At 45.4% G+C, this 15,600-nt stretch overlaps 1 protein-coding gene across 2 annotated transcripts in view; it reads right to left on the bottom strand.

Annotated features, from left to right (window-relative positions):
* Positions 1-15,600, bottom strand: part of TATDN2 (TatD DNase domain containing 2) — a 26,151-nt gene extending 10,551 nt beyond the window's left edge. For both annotated transcript variants that reach the window (XM_082664559.1, XM_082664560.1), the window contains exons 1-5: positions 15,330-15,600; positions 14,803-15,195; positions 9,357-9,851; positions 2,658-3,527; positions 144-271 (exon numbers count right to left, since the gene is read on the bottom strand). In XM_082664559.1, the coding sequence (XP_082520685.1) occupies positions 144-271; positions 2,658-3,527; positions 9,357-9,851; positions 14,803-15,189 (1,880 nt within the window). In that variant the 5' untranslated portion in view covers positions 15,190-15,195; positions 15,330-15,600. The remainder of the gene's footprint in view (positions 1-143; positions 272-2,657; positions 3,528-9,356; positions 9,852-14,802; positions 15,196-15,329) is intronic.

The raw sequence follows: 15,600 nt of genomic DNA, 5'->3' as shown, positions 1-15,600 counted from the left end.
ACCTGATAGTTAATCTTGAGAAAAGATTCTATGTAAAGACATAACATCATCAATCCACTCCTCACTGAATTTGTCTTCCCACGAACGTCCTAGACAGAGAAACATGTTCACTTCATCTGCCCACTGAAGTCCTCGACTCTCACCTGTGAACCTTGTAGTCCGGAGGCACAAATCTCTTCATGATTTTCAGCAGATCGTCATCAGCTTCTCGGCAGTGGATCACCAAGGGTTTCCTGAGAGACACGGCCAGCTGCAGCTGCCTCTCAAACACCTGGGAGGAGACAACACCTGTGGGTTAGGGCCACTCTGGATGTCTGTTACCCCCAGAACAGCCGGTCCACTGCACAACCCCCACTGTCTTCTTCAATTTTCTTTACTTTTAAACTCTATAATGCATAATAATAGCTAACACTTACCGAGTGCTTACTAGGTAGTATTATTATTTAGGTGTATTATAACATGTAAGCCTCACAAGCACCCTAAGATAGGTACTGCTGTTAGCCCATCATGCAGTCAAAGAAACTGAGGCTCCAAATGAGGTCAAGTAACTTGCAGCTGGTAAACCGTAGCACCACAATGCAAATCTGAACCCAGGCTGTCCACACAGCCACCACTAGGCAATGCTCACGTGGGGCTGCAGGGCTGGGCTGGGCTCAAGAGCACCACTACAAGTGTCCTCCCCTTCACTGCCCCCGCCTCCACTCCCACTCCCAAGAGGTAATCCATCACCTTGCACACCTTTTCCTATGCAAAAAGTTGCCATGTATACGTCTGTAAAATGCCTGACTCTCAGAAGGTGCTCAAGTATTTGTGGAAAGAATAAGTACTATACATATTTCCTGCAGCTTGCTTTCTTTACTTAACCAAAATCAGATCTCCTTCTAGGTGAATATCTACAGATATACTACTTTTTTTTTTTTTTTAAACTCTAGCTACTTTAAAAGTCTTCAGTAGTAAAATATACCAGTTGCTAATAATTTTAAAGAAAAAAGTAGGGCTAGAACTTATTCTTTCCTCTTATTCTTTCCTTATTCTTATTCTTTCTAAGTTCAGGTTTAGAAAAAAAGAACAAAAATACTAATTCATTATAAACAAATTACCTCAACTTAAACTTTATGTTTTCACGAGTAGCTTTTTCAATTGTGCAATATCATTTGTGTTTGAATTTTTAACATCAAATAAGAAGATGCTTTTGGTAATTTGAGTCAGGTGGTATTCACTTGAGAATGACATTTTCAAGTCCAACACTTATACTGCCTCTTCTCAAAATAGTGGCACTGCGCCAATACCAGTTCTGATATAACTCACTTTTAACCAGTGTTTTCAACGAAAGCAAAGTGACCCTTGGAACCAACAGCATAGAATGCTTGCCAAGGACTTTAAAGATGAGCTAGTTCCAGTACCTACAGCCGGCAGTATCCCTCCCCAACACATCAACCCTCCTTGAACTCCTCCAGAGGCAAGAGGTTGCAATGGATTCTGATTCCAACATTTAATTTTCGCTTCTAAAAAATTCTTCTTTGAGTACTCAACACTATTATACTCAAACTATTGAATACTCAAACTATTATAGCCTTGAGTACGCAAGTACTCAAACTATTATACTCAAACTATTGAGTACTCAAACTATTATAGCCTTGGGATGGAATACAATATAGCTGTTAAAAAGCCTATTTTTCAAAGCACGTTCAATGAAGCAGGAACATTTTCACAGTGGAAAAAACATTCAAATCTGTAACTTTCTCTTTTTAACTTTCCTAAATTCTTTTTTAAAAAGCACACGCATACAACACACATTTCCTTGATTCCATGACAGGTGCTTGTAAGACATACCACCAATTGTCCCTTGCAATTCTCCAAGGGACAGCAACATTAAAAATATGAATTTCGGGCTTCCCTGGTTGGCGCAGTGGTCGAGGGTCCGCCTGCCGATGCAGGGGACGCGGGTTTGTGCCCCGGTCCGCGAGGATCCCACATGCCGCGGAGCGGCTGGACCCGTGAGCCATGGCCGCTGAGCATGTGCATCCAGAGCCTGTGGTCCACAACGGGAGAGGCCACAACAGTGAGAGGCCCGCAAACAGCAAAAAAAAAAAAAAAAAAAAAAAAATTGAATTTCAAAAACGTTAAGAAGAACTGTTAGGGGACAGGAACTGTGCCTGGGTTGGAGCATCTGTCCTCCCTGGGAAGCCAGGTGAAGCACAAGAGTAAATGCAGCCCGCTGGGAGGGAAGTGTCTTATGATGGTAATGGTCACTGTCTCTGATGGAATGGGAAATGATCTTCTTTACACATTTGTGTATTTTTCAAATATTCTGAAATGGGCACACTAACTTTAAAATTAGAATAAAAATATACTGTTTAATTAAACAAACACAACGTGCTGCTTCCCAAGAAGGGACGGAAGTTTTAACATCTGTATCATTAGCTGTAAAAGTCACTCAGCACCTAAGCCCCTCCTCTTGCTTAATGAAGCTGAAAGGTAAGAAACAGTTTGTGAAGCATTTGACCAATGACATCTACAGGGTCTGGCTAACAGCAATCACATTTTTAGAGACTCTAAACTCTTTAGTTCCAAAAGCAGAGCAACCCTTGTGTTTCAACAACTAGAAGAGGAACTAAATAAATAATAGATTGTCAGCAAACTAAGGACGACATTACCTTGTGCTGCTCCGGGACAGGCGTGGTGCACTTGTGAGAGTAATCCAAGCCCATCTCCCCAAATGCCACGGCCTTGGGGTGCCTTAAGGCCTGCAGAAGATTTCTTTCTTGACTCTCATTGTAGTAACGTGCAAAATGGGGGTGACAGCCAAAGGCCCCCCACACCAGATCTTCTTTCAACAGGTCCTCCCAGAGGCCATCTGTCAGTGTGCGAGGATCGCAGAAGTCGGAGATGCAGCCCTGAAACTCCTTAGGGAAGGAGCTGCTGTAAATTTTCCTGAACTTTGTGAAGCTCCCTTTGAACGACAGCTTGGAATAGAGCATGTCCAAGTGACAATGGGTGTCGATGAAACCCTCCAACCTGGGCTCCCGACGGCTCCTGGGCAGGGAGCTAGATGCAGGTCCTCCACACGGACGTGGTGGCATGTCCTCCCGGAATGTTCTTTTCTCCTTCACCTCTTCTTCTTCCGAGCTTCTGGAGAAACGAGATGAACGCGACTTGCGGGATCTGCCTTCCTCAGCGGCCTGGGGCTCTCTGGAGTTGTGCTGGGGGCTCACCGTTGAGTGGGGGGAAGAGCCCTGGCCGCTCCTCTCCACCTGCACCGTGTCGCTGCCGCCACTGCCCACGGAGTGGTAGCTGGGGGTCTTGGGACCGCTGGTCCAGTAGCTGGCGTAGTCACACCAGGGACTGCTGTACAAGTGAGCCGGGTACATGACGTAATCCGTGGGGAAGTGAGAAGGCTCTGGAACCGCTGAGGGTTTCAGGGATATGGGCTCCTCCTGAGAGAATCTGACTGTGGAAATCTCGTCCACGTCGGACCAGTCACTTCCTGAAGAGGTGCGCTCCATCACCACCTCCCGATCTTTAGGCTGCAGAAAAGAAAAGAAACAGGTTAGCCTTCTTCCTATGTGAAGACAGCCTCCTGTGCTCAGTCACCTCCAGAACAGAAGTCCTGGCTGCTTTTCTGGCCGTGATGATGGCTTTGCATTGGATCCTTTGCTCACTCTGTCACCTGTTTTCCTTATTATTCCCAGAAAGCAAGCCAGCTTACAACTAGGAACAGTCCTGTCAGCTTCAGGGAATACATTTGTGCTCATGGTCTCATATGCCATCCCTGAAAGGGAAGCTGTGCCTACATTCCCTTTCTGAAGACCCCTCTTGGGAAAAACTGCTCTCTAGAACACACAGTGTATTGGGGGTTTTAAAGAAAAGAAGCACCCAGCATCTCATCCTTAACAACAGGTCTCTCACACATTCAAAATGTACAACCACACAGTTGTAGCAGTTTCAAGATGTGTTTGCAAATTCTTTGATATTACTCTCCACTGTAAGATGGGGTTTGTGACCCCTCTCCTTGAAACTGGGCTAACTTGTATTGTAACTGATGGAACCAAAAGGGACACTGCAGCTTCCAGGGCTACGTCAGAGCAGCCTTGCTATTTCCCCTGGTTCTCTCTGTTTGCTCCTCTGGGAGAGGCCAACCACCACATGATGTCTGAGTACCCACGACCACATGCTAGAGAAGTCACACACAGGTGCCAGCACCAAGTGCCTGACGTGTTCACATGTGAGCACACGTGAACAAATAAAATGTCTATCGCATACACTAACACATAATTAACATGTTTGCAATCTAGCTCTTCAAAATATAACTCACCATTTTTTTCAAAAACAAAAGTTAATCTGATTAAAATTACAAAAAATGCCCACACGGAAGGTAAGGGTTTCTCCCCAAAATGATGCTCCCTTTTCTGAGGGGTCTGTTTTATATTCAAGTCCCCACAAAGTCTCTTCTATTACAAGATGTACTCTTCTATTTGAAAAAGAAAAATGACCCCAAACAAATCTCAATCAAGCTAATTTGAGATGTTTAAAGAGGTTCTCTAAGCTCATTCTTTTAAAAAGATGGGGAGATGGGAAGCAAAAAAAGGTAACAGAGTTAATAATTATTCCTGCGGGTATGACCTCACAGTTCTGTGTTGGACATCATTTTCAACAAAGCTTTTCAAGATTGTTTTTACTTTTTTAAAAGACAACTTTTTAAAAAGCAGTATGGTAAGTGGTTATGCATAAAATTACACTGGAAAAACACTCATGTATAAAGTGGTATCCAGGTGAAGGAGTAGGGCAACACAGGGCCAGCTAGAAAGCTATTTTTCACTAAAAACATTTTTATTTTTAAACAATGTAAATATATTTCCTAAAAAAGTAACCTAAAACATAATTAGACATAGTTACACTGTTGGGCTCCCAAAAATATACCTCCAAAAACTGAACAACACAAACTGAATGCAATGGGAACAGCTACTTGCAAGGTGGGATAGAATTTCCACGGGCAGACCAATACAGATTCAAAAAGTGCTACACTGCATCAGTAAGATCTCATGTGCAGGAAATTCTGCAGCTCAAATGACACCTTTCATTTATTTTAACAACAAATAACTAACAACGCCGGGTTGGGGAGGGGAGAGGAGGCGGGATCTACAGAGACTAAGAGACTTAACACATTTAGAAACTAACACACATGACTCTTACATCCTGTTTCAAAAAAACTGAAACAATCATGAGACAGGGAAATTTAATCACTGACTGGATAGTTGATGCTATTAAGGACTGTGGGGAGGGACTTCCCTGGTGGTCCAGTGGTTAAGACTCCATGCTTCCACTGCAGGGGGCATGGGTTAGATCCCTGGTCAGGGAACCAAGATCCCAAATCCCGCATGGTGCGGCCAAAAAAAAAAAAAGGATTGGAGGAGAGAGAGGGCAGAGGGAGAGCTCAGAACTGTAGTTATGCCTGTTTTTTTCCCTAAAGATCCTGTATCTAATTTTACAGATACACACTGAAATATTTATGGATGAAATGATACGGTAGGTGGGATCTGCTTCAAAATAATTTGTGGAGAGAAAAGGGATACAGAGATAAAACAAGATTGGCAGTGAGTTAATACTTATTGAAGATGAGTGATGGGTATGTGGGTAATTTTCATAAATGTTTTAAATATCCCATAATAAGAAGTTTAAATAGAAATAATAACAGTTAAAATTCCAACTCCACGGAGACTATGGAGTAATTGGAAGGGTAGAGATGTCCTCTGACTGCTTCACAAACTTCTCTATCATCCGAGAGTATCTGTTAAAAAATACCAATTCCCCAGTCCCATCTCAGACCTCCTGAGTCAGATTCTTTCATTCTTATCATCAGGGAAGTTCAGAAAATCATATTACATAACACAAAAAGTAACTCCAGTGACAACAAAGATCATGTCAGAGAAACATGTGAAAAGGTTTAACAAAATTATTTAATGAAATGTGAGGCTGGAGGAAAAATGGCAGAGTGGGGAAAAAAGTGACTTCAAAAATGCACATCCACCTAGAAATATATATGATAAACAGACTTATGATGACGTCATCTAAGACCCTGAAAGGCTTTAGATAGTCAAGTTGGCCAGGAAAATGTTTTTGGATTTCCTTTTTGGGAAAACCAGAGATTACCTATACTCAAGACTGCCTAAGGTTCAAGCCCATATGGTAAAATTTAAATCTACATTTATTGAGAGTCTACTATACTCGAGGCACTGAGCAAAGGATTTTCATGAATTAATTCGGGGTTCAGCAAGCTGTGACCCACAAGCCAAATCCAATGCACTGCCTGTTGGTGTAAATAAAGTTTTACTGGAATATAGTCAGGCCCATTCACTTAAATATTATCTATGGCTGCTTTCATGCTACTACAGCACAGTTTAATAGTTGCAACAGAGGCCTTAAAAGCTCAAAAAGCCTAAAATATTTACTATCTGGCCCCTTACAGAGTTTGCTGATCCCTGTATGAGTCCGTGATAACATTTAAAGAACCATACCTTTCATAGGGCTTCCCTGGTGGCGCAGTGGTTGAGAGTCCGCCTGCCAATGCAGGGGACACGGGTTCGTGCCCCGGTCTGGGAAGATCCCACATGCAGCGGAGTGGCTGGGCCCGTGAGCCATGGCCGCTGAGCCTGTGCGTCCGGAGCCTGTGCTCCGCAACGGGAGAGGCCACAACAGTGAGAGGCCCGTGTACCACAAAAAAAAAAAAAAAAAAAAAAGAACCATACCTTTTATACAGAGGAAGAAACTGGGGCTCCAAGAGGTTAAGTGACTTTCTCAAGACTGCAGTTTAGGGGGACAGAGCCAGGATTTGAACCCAGATGTCTGATCCCAACACTCATCTGTTGACCTAGCGTATCATGCTGCCCCAAATAGATACCCAACAGATAATCTAAATGTCCAGTTTGACAAATAGAAGTTTGGGTATATAAGTTTGGAAAGTTCATCCATACCATGGAATTCCAGGCAGCCAAACAATGATCTATGTTAGACAGGAAACACAAACATTGTATATTTGGTGGGAAAAGTAGTTACAAAACCTACTGTTCTTGGAATTTCCAATTAAATACAGCACATGTGGGTTTTGTCCTCCCTGCCCAAAAACCCTTAAAATTACAGGAAATGGACTTGAAAAAGCATAAACCTACAAAGAGAAAGCATACAGAATAAACAGCAAAGCAAATTAAATAAAAATTTGATGCTAGAAAGCAGAAAAATGAACAGTTACTGGATAAGCAGATCGCAGATGGCCAAAACCTAGGCCCGCAATGAGAAAAACCCAGAAACATGCTGAATCACACTACAGGACCCCAGAAGACTAAGGAATTGGAGGTACCAGACCTCTCAAAATGAAGGTGAAGCTGGAAATGAAACTAAGAGAACTTGTGAAGCTAGATCCCCAGATCCCTGCTCCCATCCTGTACAGATGGGTCTGCCCCTTCCCCACCCAGCAAAAGATAAGGTTCACACTTGGAAAACTTAAACCACAGAGACTGTGGAGTAATCAGGGACAACAGACACATAGCGGAGGGTGAGAGACCATCACACGCTGGACAGTGAGAACCCAGGCACCTCCCTCAATCTGACCCCTAAAACACTAGCAGCCAGAGGTGTGCTCCTGGTCAGAGCACTGGAAGGTTTGTCCCAGGGACCCCTAGCAGCCCCTGAGGATAAAGCTACAGACCCAACTGGGAGTCCACAGGTTATCACCTATGCTCAAGGCAGCAGTTAGCAAGCCATTCCAGGCACTGAGAACTTCCAATTGGCTTTTTAAAGCTTCATTTTTAAAATATGAACAGATACCCAAAACATATGAGGAAAGTCCTATCACAAAAGACGGAAACCAAAATATTTAGGAAAAAAAAAATCAGAAGGAAACTCAGGAGTGCAGAAAGAAAACTTCAAAACAAACCTTCATTCATATTCTCAGAGACACAAGAGAAGGGATTTAACCTCAAAACAAGAACCGAATGTTCTAAAAAAGGAATACTCAGAAGACTAAGCCAGTGTTCTTAGAAATGAAGTATGTCAAAAATTTTAAGAGTATATATTATCATTATATACACTCTCCTTAATTATTCATAAAGAAAGCAGAGATGAAAAGAGACAGAGGAAAAAAGGAATCTTAAGGAAACAAAAGGGCTATACCTTGAAAAAAAAAAGGTGGAGAAGAGATTACTTATTTTGACAACACTGAGAAGAATTTTACGGTACTAGCAATTTGGAGACGAAATAGTCATAGTCACAGGAACAGAGAAACTAAAGGAAAAAACAAGGTAAGGTGAACTCCAAGGAAAATCAACTTTTGTAAGAAAGGAAATGTAATCAGAGTATACTAAGTAACTCAGGTATGAATATGGTGATAATAAATCAAATAGATTTGGCTAAAAATGGTATTATGATACAGGGAGCTGCAGGAAGGGAGAGAGGATACATTTACAGGCGTGGGTACTGTCGAAGTGTAGAGAACTAAATTCTCATTTCCTGAGTAGGAAGTCCACAGATGTCTACATTTTCAAAAAATAAACAATGAAAAATTACTTAGAAATATGGAGGTAAGTACTAGAAGCAAGAGTTAAAAGAGACGAAAGGGGCTACCTCCAAGCAGCGGTAGTGAAGGATGGGCGGAGATGCGTACAACAGAGGAGTGCTTTTCTCCTCCGAATTATAAGCAGTGTTAATAACCGTTAGTTTCCCTCCAATATCATTCAGTATCACTCTCTCCTTCCTCTACAGCAATAAAAGTTTATCTGAATGTAAAGCTTCCCAGATGGAAATTAGTCTGGAATCTTCCAGACTCTCTTGCAGGTGTTGGCCAGGTTTCTAGATTCTTGTCAACAGATATGAGCAGATAGAATGGGGACCGCTTCTGAGCCCAACTCTTAAAAGGGAGGTAATGTACTATGCTCTTCTCCTGTTCCTCCCAGCTGGAATGTCAACCTAATGTGCTGAGCCTGGTCACAGTAGCTCAGACCGCAAGATAGAAACTGCTGAGGGGCAGCAGAGAATCGAGCAGAAGACACCCCAGTCCCCCACACTGTGGAGCCATCCTCCTTAAAGCAAACTTCTGTTTTCTCTAAGCCACTGTTATTTTGGCCTTTGTTACACAGGCCAATCTATGTCTTAACAAACATATAAATCCTAAAACAAAAACAGCACTGAAGTGAGGTTTCTTAATAACTCTGAAAGCTATGTTAGAAGAGAACCAACAATTTGCTCCCTGGAGCCCTGGGTAAGTCAAGTACAGTGTTGAATGAGAAACACTCAGGATCAAACTAAAAAGACCAAATACATTTAACAGAACTCAAAACCCCACGCTTGGCATGAGCTTGACTCACTTTCTGGCCATTTACGTGCGAGTCAGAGTCATCCAAAAACTCCAGGACTGGACAGCACTTGTCAATGACCGTCCTTCGGCCACCCAGGGGCTCCTCGCTGGGTTTCTCCTGAGGGTCTATCACCACTCTCCTGTCCCAGAAGCTGCTCTTCTCTGGCACAGCCTTCTCCTCCTCCGCTCTGACCTCTGGGGCAGACTTTTTCTCTTTCTGAGGAGCACACGTGGTGACACTCCTGGCTGGCCCCTCTCCGTGGCTGGCGCGCTCTGCCGTGTTGGGTTTTGCCTTCATGGCAGCCTCTCCCTTCCTTTTTGGCATCGACTTTCCCAGGATGCCCTGGATGGCCTTTAGGTAGATCATGGTAGAGCCTTGGTCTCGAAGTCTATCCCTCTGCCTTTTCTGGACCTTGTTTGGTTCCTCAATTATGTCATTTTGAACCTCAGCTTCAGCTGCAAATTCAGAATCCATGGGGTTACGAGAACTATCTTTGGAATCAACCTGGAAGGAAAATGACACATTATGAAAGGTGATTTCCTATATGAAGCACTGGGCAAATGAGACATCAGTGGAGATGTCATGCCAGCCCTCAGCACTGTCAGCCACTGTTAACCATTTCAGGGGCTCCCAGCCTGCTCCCTCCCTCCTTCCTTTCTCTACAGGTGCCACAAGGAGTTCTACAATCTGGCAACGTCACACCTCTGCTTAAAACCCTTCATTGGCTCTGCATCTGCCTGCAGGATACATCCCAGACTCCTGAGTGTGACCCCGGAAGCCTTCCGCCCCAGGCTGGCCCCCAACCTTCCTTCCAGCATCACCTCTCACCTTTCTCCACACACCCAGGTGTTCTGGGAATGAGGAATACGCTGGAGAAGGGGGAAAGGAGGGCCCCAGGAAAAAGCAGTGCCCCAAGCGTCACACCAGCATTTCCTGACACTTTTTGGACATACGTTGTTCCTGTTGCCTGAAAGTCCTTTTTTCTGCCTTGGCCATCAACAGAACTCAAATGACACCTCTTCTGTGAGGACCTTCCCGATGGTTAGTCACTCAGTCCTCTGACGCCTCGTACTTCAAATATCCCTGTTACAACACTCCACACACTGCACTGTGATGAACTGCCTTATTCTCTGCACCTCCAGCCCCAGCACAGCCTTGCACCCAAGCACTGGACATCCGCTGAGTAAAGATGCAGGAGACAGGACCACTCGTGAAAGCTTCATCCCTCAAAAGCCAAAACGCACAATGCTCTCTTGTGTCTGGGCTGCGTGACCCTGCAGAGGGCTCCTCAAGGGAAGGATCCTGCCCTCTCCATCTCCCCACCCCTCACACCTAACACTGGGTCAGGAGGAGCACATGCTCACAGAGGGCAGCAGCAGAAAGAACACTGGCTTTGAAGTCAGACTCATCTGAGATTATACCACAGCTCTGCCCCGTACAAGCTGTGTGGCCTTGGTCAAGTCATTTAACTTTTCTGAGTCTCATCTTCCCAGGGCCTACACAGAGCAGGTGCTCAAATATGTGTTGACTGATATCTAAGTATTTGTTAACTAATATGTAAAGGTAACACTGCCATCAACTATACTTCTATAAAAAAAACAAAAAGAAAGATTAAAATCTCAAGGGTTTAGCATAACCATGATTTTACTTCTCAACAATAAAAAAGATAACAAGGCCCACTTCACAAGACTGAGGATTATGTGAGCATCTAGAGGTCAAATACTGAGACTCATATTTGACAAGCTCCAGCACATCATAAAGCTTAAATTTTCCCTTCCACTCTTCCTTCCCTAAATTGAATTAAAAATTTGGGTATGTCATACTAAAAACTAAAATTAAGGTAGGTGAAGATGCTCATGACAGACACATTTAACCTTCTCTATAAAGTAAACAAAGACCATCAGCTACCATCAGAATCTGAGAAAACCTCACAATCATCCTGGAGGTAATAAGGCACAAACAAGGAGAGGCTGGCCAGAAGGAATCTCTATTGATTCCAAAATGCCCAGTCTAGCTATGGTCTGAATGTGTTCCCCACAAAACTCTTATGTTGAAATCTGACCCCCAAGGTGATGGTATTAGGTGTGTCCTTTGGGAAGTGATTAGGTCATCAAAGTGGAGCCCTTACCGATGGGATTAGTGCCCTAGTCAAGGGGCCCCAAGACAGCTTCCTTGCCTCCTCCTCCCATGTGAGGACACAAAGAGAAGACTGTGACCCAGAAGAGAGTCCTCACCTGACCAAGCTGGCACCCTGATCTCAGACTTCCAGCCTTTAGAATTATAAGAAATAAATTTCTGTGGTTTATAAGCTACTCAGTCTGAGGCATTTTGTTACAGCAGCCAGAATGAACTAACACAAACATCTTCCCCTCAGAATATTCCATGACCTAGCACAGAGACTTCTGCGTTGAGGCGGACACATGAAGGTAAGTGTGTACCCCTCAATGTTTACAGAGCAAATGCAGAAGCGCAGGCGGATGGGTGGGTAGACGGTAGGCGAGTGGTGAGGGGACCTTGGGAGGACCCAAGGGGGAGAATAGGCCGTTTCTGTGCATGCCCTTCAGCAGTGCTTGCTGACAGGACTTTGTACTTATTAGATAAACAAGTGTGCAAATGACTGCAGAAAAAGGGGGGAAGAGGTGCAGAGAGAGGGGAAGGTCAGAGAAGCATTTTCAAATTTATCAAGATGAGTGTAGGGAGGGAGGGGACATGGGGATATTTGTATATGTATAGCTGAGTCACTTTGTTATACAGCAGGAACTAACACAACGTTGTAAAGCAATTATACTCCAATAAGGATGTTTAATTAATTAATTAGGTCCTTTTTTTAAAATATGAGTAAAGTACTGTATCTTGTTTTCAAACTAACACTCTCTAAGGAGAGCCCTTAGCAGTACTAGAGTAGGACAACTGGGATCGATCCCATCAACATCCTCATATTCTATCCAACATGAGTGATCTTCCAAAAGCGCAAATCTGCCTTCCCCCTGTATAGAGCTCCCTAATGGCTTAGAATAAAATCTAAATTCCCTTGGCTCATAACACCGTACGGCAAGCTGCCCCCAACCTAGCTCCCCGGCCTCCATTCCGGAATCTCTGTTGCACCAAACCACCTGGCGAGGCAGTCTTGTGACTTCTGCAGCCCTCCCTCCGGACTGGACGCTCCTTACAAGCCACCTCATGGCTCCACCATCCAACAGAAGGCCCGGCACACAATCCTCACTCGAGCGCTTATGACTGAGCGCAAGGCATCAGCAGAACCCAAGACTTCTGAGACAGGACCAGACTACTCATCGCTCCATGGTTAACCATTAAATTGGGGCAAAACAAGGCCCATTAGCCCTAAATTAGAGAAAAGTGCGTCTGTGATTGGATTAGACCACCCTGGAAGAGAGGCCACACCCTCAACTCTCCAGTTCCAGCCCCACAGGACAGCTGAGCGGAGGATGCAGCACACCTGAGACACTAAGCTAGATTCCTCCGTGACTCATCTTGTTATTGCCATTACTTTTAATCAACTGACAGTTTCACCCTGTACCCAGAACCACTGAAGCTGCAGCAAGAATTAATGACAAGATCAAATTAGCCTCATATTTACCTCATTTACATTTGAGTCATATTCAGTATTCTTATGTCAAAGACAAAGCTTTTCAGCTCACCATTAAATTTTTTTTAAAAACTCAGCGTGGGTCTTCCCTGGTGGCGCAGTGGCTGAGAGTCCGCCTGCCGATGCAGGGGACACGGGTTCGTGCCCTGGTCCGGGAAGATGCCACATGCCGCGGAGCGGCTGGGCCCAAGAGTCGTGGCCGCTGAGCCTGTGCGTCCAGAGCCTGTGCTCCGCGACGGGAGAGGCCGCAACAGTGACAGGCCCGCGTACCGCAAAAAAAACAAAAAAAACAAAAAAACAAACTCAGTGTGCCCACAAGAGTTCTGTGAGGGCCACACTGCAAACACCTGGAGCACTTCGCCTAAAAACAACAGCCTGCCAGAGAGGATACAGAGCTAAATACAGCCTCACTTCTCAGTTCCACGTAAGAAACCACTGAGCAAAGGCTTAAGGACAAACTACTTTCCTTCCAGCTGCGTTTGGGTTTTTTTTATGATAACTTTGTCTAGGGGCAGCCCATCTCACCCAAGTAAGACTTTTCCTCCGTTCCTTCACACACAGAACTCCTCCCCACCTCTGAAGGCCCAGACCTCCAAAACCTAGAAAGCAAATCCCAGGCAACTACAAACACTGCCTGGCACAAACCAGGCCCTAGATAAATATCTGTTCAAGACCTGATTAAAGAGACGGATGACGCTCACACAGTAGCCAGTAACATAAACTAGGGCGCCTCTCCTCCCTCTAACCTGGAAGCAGCAGACTGACTGCAAGAGACTGAACCTTTCCAAACTCACGATCAACTTTGTCACACATACATACACACACACATACTCGCACACGCGAGAAAACTTAATCTTTTTTTTTTTTTTAAAGTTAACATAAAATTGGGCTTCCCTGGTGGCGCAGTGGTTAAGAATTCGCCTGCCAATGCAAGGGAGATGGATTCAATCCCGGGTCCGGGAAGATCCCACATGCTGCGGAGCAACTAAGCCCGTGAGCCACAACTACTGAGCCCGTGCACCTAGAGCCCCGAGCTCCACAACAGAAGCCAGCACAATGAGAAGCACGTGCACCACAACCAAGGGTAGCCCTCGCTCCCGCAACTAGAGAAAGCCCGCGTGCAACAAGGAAGACCCAACGCAGCCAAAAATAAACAAATAAATAAATTTATTTTTTAAAATTAAAAAATAAGAGTTAACATAAAACAAATGAGTGGATGAACTGCACCTCCTCCATGAAGCACTCCTCAGTCTGCCCCCCAGTATTATGAAATCCTCCTGTGTGTTCCCACCGGGGAACTAAACGCTGAACCTCCAAAATAAGCCCTGCCCCACCACGCAAAACCCCAACGTGCTGTAAACCATAACCTTGGTGAAAAGCCACACCAAGAACCAAATTCTTTTTCTTGGTTCTGTGCTTCTAAGTACAGGGCACAATTCCCTAAATTTACAACCGAAATAACATACATCTGTGTCTCCGGGGCACGCCATCTACCTCCCAGCGCAGCGAGCCTCCATCCGGACTGACTGTGGGTTACAAGCACCTGAGGAATATTTATATATACCTGGCAGCTCCGCCCACACCCCAGCATAACCTCATCAGGGTGGCAGGAAGGCGCAAGGATTTTAAAGTAGTTCCAAAATGCTGCCAAGTTTGCAAACTACCTCTCCACCGACCTTCAGGCCATCCTCTGACGTCTTCCACTTTGCTCTCCCCTGGGGAAACCCCAGAGATCTTAAGAGACCTGGTCTTTTTTTTTTTAGTATCCTTTCACCAAAATTCCCATCTCCAACATCTCCAGCCAAGTGGAAAGGGCTTCACCGTTTGCAAGGAGTCGGGGCCACTTACCTTAAGGCTGCAGGCTTCCTCCTGGAGAGAAGCCATTTCTTCTAGAGAAGGTCTGGCAGGGCACAGAGGGGATCCCCCTGACGAAAGGAACTCTCCTGAGCTCTGATTCAGGCCTCCTTTGGAGACGGCCCCACCCACACCTGGGCCAGAGGAATGGGAGGAGGAGGAGGAACTTCTGCGGCGGGATGAGCCCCAGGACACACCATGCTCCTTCTGGGTTTTCATGCGCTTGGGGCTGCTGGCCCCTCCTGAACGCGACACAGAGCTGTGAGCTGGCCGGCTGGAGGGGGCCACATCACTGGGCTCCCGGAGGCAGCTGCGCTTGCGGGAACTCCGCTCCGAAGGGCTGCTCCAGTGGTACTTGACCTTGCGCCTCTCCGACGCCATGGGCACCTGCAAGGTGAAGAGGGGGCCGGGAATCCACCACCACTCCTGCTATAGCTGCCCCTCCTCAGCCTCCCGCTATCCCGGGACTCCCCGAGGGAGGGCAGGCCAGTAGGTCAGAGCCACGGGCTGGCTTCACTGACCTTTCCCCCTTCTTTCCACTGCCCATCACAGTGCTCAAGGTTTCAGAGATGTCAAAGCGCTTCGAATGTCTGCGATTCCAAAGCGCTTCGGAGAAGTCCAGAAGGTCCCAGGATTTACCAAAGGCTTCGTTCGATTTGGTTTCCGAGCCCACAACGTGCTTCCGCGATTACCAAGCGCTTCAGTTTGCACAGCGCTACTTCGGGGATGTCAAAGCGCTTCCGGGACTACGACGCGCTCTGACTGAGTTTACAATACAAAGCCCTTCGCAGA

This window comes from Grampus griseus (assembly GCF_964374135.1).
Source record: "Grampus griseus genome assembly, chromosome: 10".
NCBI classification, from domain to species: Eukaryota; Metazoa; Chordata; class Mammalia; order Artiodactyla; family Delphinidae; genus Grampus; species Grampus griseus.
This window is presented reverse-complemented; position numbering and strand designations above follow the sequence as displayed.